An 11361-nucleotide genomic window follows, 5' to 3' on the forward strand; every position below is an offset into this window, starting at 1 on the left:
TTGATACCCTACAAGAAAGGCTTGGTTCTCCATTTAAAAAACGTTTAAAGCTACCACTCCGAGTTCTCACCGATATCAACTTGGTAAAATACGCTAAGATCATGAGAATCCCATATTTTCGTGGCGTTTATATGAGAAACGACATGCCCATATCAGGTCCACGTAAAAATGAATCAGCAATTGTCAACCTTGATCATAAGGATGGACCTGGAACGCATTGGATCGCATACAAGAAACGAAACAATGAATTCATCCTATTTATTCATCCATTTTGATAGTTTTGGTAACCTTCATCCACCTCAAGATTTGATAGATTATGTCGGTGTTGGTAGCATTATTAAGTATAATCATAAACGATATCAAGATTAGGTGGTGTGTGGGCATCTGTGTTTAAAATTCCTCAATGGAGAAATGATATAAAATATGGCGACATTGCTCTATAGACATCAGTCAGATATTAACTACGATGAGTGAATCTTTTACGCTAACATTATCAGGCACTTCCTCAGTGCTGGAGGCTCATTACTTTCCTCCAATTGAATTATCCCCATTGAAAAACTACATTCTCGGATTGGCAAAATTATTAACATTCAATTCCATTCCCAATATTGACACAGGGAATAACAAATTTTATGTGCGTGAAAGAGTTATTGAAATACCCATGGAAAGCTATGAAATCGAGGATATTGAAAATTATTTGGTTGAGAAACTTGCGGAGTATAACATAAATATCAGCCTTAAACCCAACAATAATACTTTGAAAAGTATTATCAAATGTACTCATCAAATGGATTTCAATCATAAAGATTCCATTGGACAGTTATTGGGCTTCACGTGTGGGATTCTTCCACCTCATATTAGTCACGAATCTGATTCACCAGTGACAATCCTTAGGATCAATTCACTGAGAGTTGAGTGTAATATTACCACTGGAGCATACATCAATGAAAAACAAGTGCACACTGTGCATGAATTCTTCCCCACTGTTCCACCCGGATATAAGGTTGTTGAAGTGCCGTCGAACATAATTTACCTTCCGATAGCCGTACAGGCAATAGTTCATCTCCAAGTGAAGATTGTTGATCAAGAAGGTCAATTGGTGAATTTCAGGGGAGAGATAATAACAATAAGATTACACATCAAGGTCTGATATGGGTATTGTTTTCAATACCAAGACTGGAGGTCGTTATAAGAGCGAATCACCATCAGCAGTATCGAGCAGTCATCAACGACCTCTCGAAGCGTTAACACGGCAGAACCTAAAATTCCTCAAGAGCTTGGGCCTGAGACTCCAAAAGGAACGAAGAAAAAAAAGAAAAGTGTGAGGAGAAAAATCCATAGTTTTCTCTGTTGTTGCATCATCATCATCTACCATCGTAAGCCATGGAGGAGATCTTGAAAATTCGGTAGCCTATCATCTTTGATGAATCTATCGCTCATTACGAGATTCATGCACATCAGCCTTTTGGATCGACAACATTCAATAACAATGATGAAATTCGCATTGCCGTTCAACATCAAGACTTATGCCTGCTACCGAGTAAGAGTGCACTGCATGTACATGGACGCTTGACCAAAACCGATGGAGGAGCTGTTACGCACACGAGATTGGTGAATTGTGCGATCCTCCATCTATTTGAGGAGATACGCTATGAACTGAATGCTGTTGTGATTGATAGAAACAAAAATATCGGCATCACGACACTGATGAAGAATTATGTGTCGCAAACTCCCGGTCAAGCTGCTCTCCTGGAGAATGCAGGTTGGATCCTCAAAGACGACGAAAGAACAATCCTCGATGCTAGTGGCTACTTTGATATCTCCATACCATTGATTATGTTGTTGGGCTTCCCTGAGAATTATGCTAGAATTATTGTGAATGCAAAACATGAGCTAATCCTAACACGAGGAAACACCGACGTGAATGCAGTCGTCCAAGCACCAGTAGGAGAAGCTGCTGCTGAATCATTTAGACTCTCGCTGACTAAAGTGGAGTGGATGATTCCCTACATCAGAGTAGCCGATTCCAAGAAAATCAGTCTATTGAACTACATTTCTAAGGATGCACCAATTCCCATTAGTTTCCGAGCTTGGGAATCGTACGAATACCCACTGCTACTAGCGACCTCTAAACATGTTTGGGTGGTGAAATGCTCAACTCAATTGGAGAAACCTCGCTATGTCATCATGGGATTCCAAACTAATCGCAAGAATCAAGCTAATAAGAATGCGAGCCGCTTTGATCATTGTAATATCCGCGATGTAAAGCTTTTCCTCAATTCTCAAAGTTACCCTTATGGTAATCTAAATCTTGATTTCGATCATAATCAGTACGCTTTGCTTTATGATATGTATACAAGTTTTCAGAGCTCCTACTATGGGAAAGAAACTGAGCCACTTCTGAGTAAGACAGATTTCCTCACCTATGCTCCACTTATTGTCATCGATTGTTCAAAGCAAAATGAGTACTTGAAGTCCGGACCAGTTGATATTCGTCTTGAATTCGAGTCTGATCATAATTTTCCGTTCAAACTGCAGCCTATTGCTTAATTTTACATGATCGTATAGTGGAATATCATCCAATCAGTGGAGGAGTGAAAAATATGATTCAAACATGAACAATTATTAGTACCAAAAACGTTTTTTATTTTTCCATGTAACAGTTTTGATGTAATAAATTTTAGGTTTATATATATATCTGCATTTTTTTTTATTTCAAAACCTTCTCTCCGATGTTCTTGAACTTTTTTTGAAATTGTAAGGATGATGACGTTTTCGACTACCATGTTGCTTACGGCGAGGACATTTTGAAGTTGGAGAACCATCACCTTCATTATCCTTTGAAGTACTGGGTACTGATTCCTCCTCCTCACCTTTCTCCATATTCAAATTGCGACGAAATTCCACAATTTTATAATTTCCTTGTAATTCAAGGAAATCTTGTAGGAAATCTCACGCTGTTTGTGGTGGATGATCACCATAGTGATTTATGATAATGTCATCGTATTCACAGACATATGGTGATAGAGACTTCAGCAAATTTACTTCGTCAGCAGTCAAGTTGTGTTCATTTCGTGGTGGAATACGAATACTTTTCACCAGTTCCAAATTCTCCTTCAAATCGAGGAAGTCTTGATGACAATCCCATGGCGTTTGTGGTGGATTCTCATCATAATGTCTAATGACAATATCATTGTAGTCAACCAAAAACGGTGGAAGTGCACACAGAAATTTGCCTTAGTCTGGATTCAAGCGATTCATGATGAAGACTGATACACTCTACAGACCACTGATTTTATAAACGTTCTAGAACCAGATATAATTCACTAGCGGACTTGAGATGAACTTCCCCCACCCAGTCCCGAACTGCGCAATACTCTGAAACGTAAACAGTTCCAGGAATTGTTGACGTACAATTGCGTGTGATGACGCAATCCAATTCTATAAAAGACTGACGAGACGCTCCAGAGAGACCATTCAGTCGTGCTCTAAACAGTACAGTGTGAAGATGGAAGCGATATTGGACGTTCAAGGATTCCAAGGTAATCAAAGTATGTTCATCGTTAAAGAGTTGGCAGTCGCCTATACCAACGATCTTCAACGGATTGAATGTACTTTCTTCCAGTCTCCCCATCCATGGAAAAAATTATCAGCTAAATTCAAACGCTCCAACACATGGCTCATCAAGAACTTTCACGGCATACCCTGGGAAGCTGGTGATACAACGTACTCTGAAGTGTTAGACATTGTGGAGATAGTTGCTGCAAAGGTGACAAATCTCTACATCAAAGGATTGGAAAAGAAACGGTGGCTTCAGAATATTCTCGAAGGTTCAAAAACAGTGATCAATTTGGAAGATTTGGGGTGTCTAAAAATATCGGACTTGGAACTTCCGAAATGTTTAAATCATAATGATAACCATGAATCACCTCCATTTGTTTGTGCTCTCGAGAACGTGAGAATTTTACGAACCTGGTACATGAAGAACCACGGCGTTAATCTGGATAGGTCTCTAGGGATTTTCTGTAACCTGGGAAGTCTGAAAGAAATGTGTCGTCGAGATATTGTCGCCTTCCCTAAGGAATTTCTGTTGATGTTTGCCACGGAGAACATTGAGGAGATTTGGAATGTATTGCCTGAGAATCGGCAGGATGATGAGGATATTGCTGATTGTCGCAAATGTCGTTTACATCATCAACCAAATTCATCACAACCCATGAAGAAGAACTGCTTTCTGTGTAAATTCTTCAAGAACATGAGAAAAACTTATAATGAGAAGGTAAATCAAAGTTTCCTCATTTACTAACCAACCGTCGGAAAGATCAAACGAGAAAAAAATGGACAAACGTTATCAAAATCCAAAATCCACTGGAAGCAGTTGGCTGGAAGAACAGCAACGACGAACAGCAAGATTTCAACGAGAATTCGAGAAATCGAAGACCTTGGAAGGTAACAAGCCATACAATAAGGAAGCTGCTCCAGAAAACACGGTGCTGTCGGTGATGGTCGATACAAAAAATAACCAACAAATATGGAATTTCCAGTGAAAAATTGCAACAAAAAAAAATGTAATTTTTTTATTTAAAAAAAAATGTTTGTATGAAGGGACAAAATGTATTATCCCAATAAATAAAAAAATAACAATAATTATTCCATTTCTTTCAATTTTCTCTACTTCTTGGAAAAAAATCATATTAGTTAATTAGTATTACACACATGAATCTCACTGCTGCATTCAGAAAAATCAGGATGAAGTTTTTTCAAAATCTGCCGCACCTACTTGTCTCTTCAACGCACCACCAGATGGTGCGTGTAGAAGAAGAGCGTCGCTGTATCCACTCCCCCCGCCGCCCCGACCCCCTCACCCACATTTGATTTTAAGTCGCCTTAAGCATACTACTAAGAGCAACCCTTGGATCCGGCGAATTGCCAGGTTGCATTTCGATTATCGAGTTAAAACTTAATTAAATAATTGTCTATCAACCCCGTAAATCCTGGAGAATTGATCCGTGGGAAGCGCCAAAAGCCCTCAGTAATTTCCCGAACGTTCAACTGTTCGTTTAGAATTAATTCATCAACTCACCCCTTTAATTTTGTTATGAATAGTTAAAACTGTTGAGTATTTAAATTTCCCAGATTCGTTCGGGGGCTCTCTCAAAGCCCGCTCTTTGGGATGCGAAACTCTCCGCCAATCAGAGCCCGCCTCTGTTGGTTGGAATTCGCACTGCGGTTAGTGCCCGTCACACTGACGCAGGGCAGTTAGTTTTGCGTTGACCGTCACAAACTACTAGTCGCGTGTGAATTACTGTGTGTGCCATCACGACGTAATTGTGTCCACACGGATTATCGTTTTCTTCGAGAAGCTGTAGGGATCCAGGATGGTCCGAAAAGGGAAGAGGACCACTAAACATCGAAATATCGTGAGTTTTCTGGTATTTTTCCCCCAATTTCGAGCCATTTCATAATGGCGCCGTCCCTCCTTTATGGCGGTATCCCGCTCGTGGCCCTCAGCCATGTGCAGTGGTTGATCACCCCCTTTTTCTGTGTTTTAGTGGTCCTGAGTGAAGATTTTTAGGGGTAATCCTTTTTTTTTATCTGTGGTCGAATCCCCAATTCGTTGGATTTGGGAGCCCTAGAGAAAAAGTGATAGTTGTTCTTTTTTTTGGTCGAAATCGTGAGATAAAGTGGCTCGAGCATTCCTCATGAATGCTTCCCCCTCACGGCACCACGCTAACTCTCATCCGCGCCTGCTAGCTGCGGCTCCCGCTTCACGCGAGCGTTCCCTCGTTCAGATTTCCCTCCGGGTGTAAATCAGCCTGGAGTGACTCCCAACGATCCAAAATTTATAATTTTGGTTTCATGGGCTTCTCTAGACCTTCCCGAGCAAGTTGGCTCTAGGTTTTTCAAATTTGACTCTACCGAATTTCCGTTACAGTGAGTTTAGTTTTGTCGGGTTTTTAGTTTCCCGCAGTACGTTGTACGTATACCGCTGGGTTTACATCCTCTCTCTCTCACTCTCACGGTGATTCGCATACCTTTCCCCCCATTTCTCGGTATTCTCGAGTATTTCGAGATTAGCAAATATTTTCATATTACCGTTTGAGGAATTTGATGACCTCACTTTGTAACCAAGTTAATCGATAATCTACTCTTGTTAGGACCAAATATTTCAAGCCAATCTATTATTTTGCGGTTGTTAGAAGAATGCTGATTATTATTGCAATTCTTTCTTTTTTTTTGGTAGGACCATTATGTAAGAGAAAATAAATTCTTTATTCTGAAAAATCTCAAAAGTGAAACAAGTAAGGACAATGTCGATCTCTTTCTTTTTTTTTTGTTCGGTAGTTTTGACCTCCCCATTAACCCGTTTCCACCTGAAATCCACCCCTCCCTCCACAACCTAGCACACTGAGCGAACGGAGGACCGTTACCTTTCCCCAAAAATCTATTTTTCTCCCTGTTTGTGTACGTTTTAGAGGTTTTCGAATTAGTTAAAACTGATTTTGTGGATTCCTCCGGTTTGGTAATTCCGGCTAAAAATTACCTGGCGCCCATAGATTTTTGCATTTTTGAGTTCAACTAGATTCAGGGGAAGCAGGGCGAAAGTAATAGGCATTTTCAACCCCCATGCAAAAATTTCACGTTACACTTCTGAACGAAAACGGTCAGACTTGAGCCGTTAAGTTGGCAGCGCAACTCGAATTATCATTTTCCGCATCCCAAGAAGTGCCAACAGTGTCTTACCATGGAGAATAGAGGGAAGGAGGCCAAACCATGGATATATAATACATAAACTGCGGGTTCCCTATCCCCCTGTGTATTGAAAAAAAACATGAAACGGACAGAGAGAGTTGCGTTTGTCGCCGGTTTCCTTCCCTGTCGAACGGTACCGTAGATGGGGATAGTTGCCATTCCATAGTGAACCTATCCTCCACTTCGTGACCGTTCTTGCTCTACTCTGAGGAATAATCGACTAAGAGAGAAATCATCGACAAAACGGCGCTCCTGAAATCAAGTGCAGCAGCATGTAGTTCACATTGGTTCCAATGGTGGCGGTAGTAGTCACTCGCGTGTAGAACATTTTGAGGGTTCCCAAGTAGGAATGAATCACCACAGTCAACAAGAAGACTAATATTTGTTATCAAAACGTAAGATTAATTAGTACAAATAAATATGGGATGAACAGTATCGAGCACTATACGTGTAGCGTAAGAAGTAATGTTTTCGTATCAAGGTTTGTTTCCGTGGGCGAAGTTGAGCTTCTGTAGCGCGTTGAGGTTGATCGACACGCTGCGTCGCGGTCGAAGTGGGAACTGCCGGAGGCGAGGTTGCCACATCCACTCCCCCTCCTCCGCCCCCCAATAACCTTGGTGAGATTCGAAAGGAATGAAACAGTCTTGTCTCTCCTGATTCTGGAACACGTGCGAAGAGGCTGATCCGTACTTGAAGACCGTAGCTGGGGTTCAATGATTTCAGGTTCCTCAGCCTGCTGAGGTTGTTGATGAATGACAGGGTTCTCCTTGGCGATATAAGCCGGTTTGAGTCTCTCCACAGGTACGACTTTCTCCTCTCCATCGACCTTCATTTTGAAAATATGATCATCTAGACGTTCAAGTACTTCATGAGGTCCAGAGTAAGGTGGTTCCCAGGGTCGTTTGACTCCATCGAGGCGAAGAAACAGGTGCGAGCAGGAGTACAAGTTTTTTAGGATGAACATGCGCTCTTTTATGTGAAGCTGTTGGTGTAGGTCTCAAACTTCTGATGTATTCATGAAACTTTTCAACAAAAATTTGAGGATCAGCTGGCATGTCCCCTGAGATAAAAACTTTCCTGGGATGCGTTAAACTGGCCCATATAGAAGGTCAGCAGATGAAGCGTTTAAGTCTTCCTTGTAGCAGGTGCGCAGACCAAGGAGTACTGTATGTATGTTTACTTCCTTCCCATTTACGGGTTTCGGGACTTCCGCTCCTTCTACAAACTTCTTACAAAAATTCTTACAAAACTTAGCCTTACTGAACATTCTAACTTACATCTAAAAATATTTACTGAAACAAAATATACATTCCTCCACTCCCTCACACTTGCCACTCAATCGAGATCATGCGATAATTCAATTTGAAGTTAAGAATAATAGGACATATAAGAGTAACACATTACAGATTAAGAAACGCAACTTCAAAACTCTGAATATTGATAAATTCATGAACAAATTAAAGGAGAATATGAATAAAAATGTGATGAATAACGGGACTTAATTGAGTCCAAAGCAACCAGATTTATTGATGAAATCTTAAAAATATTGGATGAAGAAACAGCGGTAAAATCGATAACAAAGAAATATAATGTAAAAGATAAAAAGTAGTTGAATCGGGATATTAAACAACATATTGCACAGAGACAGGAATTGTTTCGAATTGCTATGAGTACAAACAATGAAATTGACTGGCAGAATTATAAAAAGAAGAGGAATACGGTAATTAAAGAAATTAGGAAAGCAAAAATCGATTACTATGAAAATGAAATAGATTATAATAAACATGATAGTAAGAAAATGTGGAAAACGTTGAAAACGGTAATGAATGGAAATAGTAATATGGAACTGCCAAATCAATTAACTATAGACGGCCATGTCATCGAAGGGGATATAAAAATTGCGAATGAATTCAACAAATATTATTTAGAAAGTATTGCTGAGATTGTTAATAGCATAGACCAGAAAGAAATAGTTGCAGATGAAAGAGAATACACCAATTGTACTTTTGAGAATTTTCAATTAATTTCTACAATTGATTTTGATAAAATGATAAAGGACTTATCTGATAAAACAGGAACAAGTGAAGGAATATCCACAGAAATAATAAGATTGATAAATAAGTCAGTGGGAGAGCAATTTCGTGAAATTCTAAATGATTCAATGGAAAAAGGGTACGTTCCGCGTGATTGGAAACACTCTGAAATTATTCCCATCCAAAAAATAAAAAACACAATCAAAATGGAAGAATTTAGACCGATAAATATGCTCCCGCAATATGAAAAAGTTTTAGCAAAAATTCTCGCCAAGCAAATAGTCAATTATTTTGAGGAAAATGATTTATTTATTAATGAGCAATATGTTTTTAGGCAAAATCGTTCATGTGAGACTGATGCACCTTTCGTTGATGGGCATGCTCTCATTACTGTGACCTTACAGATTCCACTCCCTTCGGCCGTTCCCGTGAAGGATTTCAGTTTTCACAACTTCGCGGCTCTTGATGAGCGCCTCTTGTGCACTCAGCTGGGCTCTTGCGACTGGACAACGTCCGACGGGAGCGGTTCTGCCGACTCCTTTGCTCTATGCATCTGCGCCAACCTTTGTGAGGTGATGCGCTCTGCGGTACCGGTTAAAGTTGTGCGGGCGTCCGCCAAACGTAAGCCTTGGTTCACGGATCGCATTGTTAGCCTTATCGCTGAGAGAGATTGTGCACATCATAATGTGGAGGGGGCACACCAGGCTTTTTTCTATGGTCGCCTGCAGTGCCTCAATGATCCTGCCCATATATTGAAGGAGCTGAGGCATTTGGTTGTGGTTGCGGCGAGTGAGAGGACTGGAGATTTTGACCCGGAGGCATTGAACGAGTATTTCGCCGGAATTTCTTACAATCGTGGCGACCCCTCGCTGGATGAGTTTTTTGCCTCATTGCCGTGCTCTGCGAGTGGCGGGGGCGATTGTCATTCAGACCGGTAAATGACGATGATGTGCTGAGTGCTATCAACCATTTCTCCTCGGAAGCTAGGGGGTCGGACGGTATCCCCAGATCGTTGATCAGGGCTGCTGTCCCGATCCTCTTGCCGTTCCTCGTTTCGCTCTTCAATGTCTCTCTTTTCAATTGCTTGTTCCCCGCTTCATGGAAGAGGTCTCTGGTAATTGCCCTTGCCAAGGTAAAGAATCCTTCATTAGTTAGCGAGTTTAGGCGAGTTTAGTTTTGATCCGATTCGGAGCTCGTAGCCCTGAAGACTGCAATGTTTGCGGCATCCATCTGGCATCAATCCGGAAGCCAAAGATGTCATTAATCATGGCTGCGAAAGCCTCAAAACTAAGATATGCCATATGTGTCACCGCCGGCTGCTGCCTATAGGAGTGTTTGCCGAGGAACGAACACACCTCTACTGGCGAAAGAGGTCAACAGAGTTGAGCGCAGCTGAGCTGAGGATGGACGAGTGGACCAACAGTCTGCATCGCTGGCAGTTGCTGTGGGATGCCTCGATCAATGGAAGGTGAACTCATCGCCTGATCCCACGACTGGATTCATGGGTGAACAGATCGCATGGAGAAGTGAATTACCACCTCACGCAGATACTCTCAGGACACGGGTGCTTCCGGCAATATCTTCATAGGTTCAAATATGAGGAACCGCCGGACTGCCCGGCCTGCCCCGGAGTCTCGGAAGATGCAGAGCATGTATTCTTTCCGTGCCCACGCTTCAATGTGCACCGCAGCACTCTTGAGACTGCACTCGGAGGACGGATTCAGCCTGAGAACTTGGTGGAAGTCATGCTTTTACCACAGGCAGCCTGGGAGGCAATAAGCACCTTCGTGGCGGAAGTCCTGAAGGACCTACATAAGGCGAAGCGTGAAAGAAACAAAGACACGAGGAAAAGGAAGTAATGAGAGGAAGGAAGTGCTCTTTCGACCTTTCGAAGCAATAGCTACGGCTTAATCCTCCTCCTGTGCTGTAATGCCTAGCGGTAGTTCCACAGGGAAATAGGAGCCAGGTGATAGGGGTATGTTTTTAGTCCGTATTGGTTGCACGTTCGCCGAGCTAAGACAGAATTCTCTTAGAATTCTTTAATGCCTAAAGGAGGTTAGGCGGTGTATAAGGTGAATTTGAGAGTGAATTTCTGTGGTTCCCGGTAGCTTAGTCGGTAAGAGTGCCCGGCGCGTATCTGGGAGACCCGGGTTCGATTCCCGGCTGGGTGAAACGGAAATTTTTTCTCTCTAAATTCTAATTCTCTTAGAATTTTTTTTTATTTTTTTTTTATTTTTGTATTTTTTTAATATGATCATTATATTATTTTCATGATAACTGTTGTGTATTTTGTATCATTTAATTGAATGAATTGTGAAAGAGAAATGTTGCAACTGTGTTTTTTAAATTAAATTAAATTAAATTTTAAATTTTAAATTTTCGTTTTAAATTAAATTTAATTAATGCCTAATGATGGAAGGCGGAGAAACCCTAGTGGAAAAACCTAAGGCAGAGGCGTAACACGCCTGATCAGAATTTCGGATCGGACTTGATCAGTTTCTGATCAAGACCTGAACAGAATTTCCACTCGGGTATGAGTCAATTTGAGAGTGAAATTCGTAAGTGTCCTGGTAGC

At 41.2% G+C, this 11361-nt stretch overlaps 1 protein-coding gene across 1 annotated transcript; it reads left to right on the plus strand.

The window, feature by feature from the left end:
- The first annotated feature begins 1151 nt into the window (after positions 1-1151).
- Positions 1152-2550, plus strand: LOC107040742. The gene is made up of 2 exons (XM_015260960.1): positions 1152-1319; positions 1411-2550. Exons 1-2 carry the CDS (start codon positions 1152-1154, stop codon positions 2548-2550), a joined length of 1308 nt encoding a protein of 435 aa, XP_015116446.1.
- Positions 2551-11361: the final 8811 nt, after the last annotated feature.

Source organism: Diachasma alloeum, unplaced genomic scaffold, assembly GCF_001412515.2.
Source record: "Diachasma alloeum isolate Michigan unplaced genomic scaffold, Dall2.0 Dall_scaffold_00341, whole genome shotgun sequence".
NCBI lineage: Eukaryota > Metazoa > Arthropoda > Insecta > Hymenoptera > Braconidae > Diachasma > Diachasma alloeum.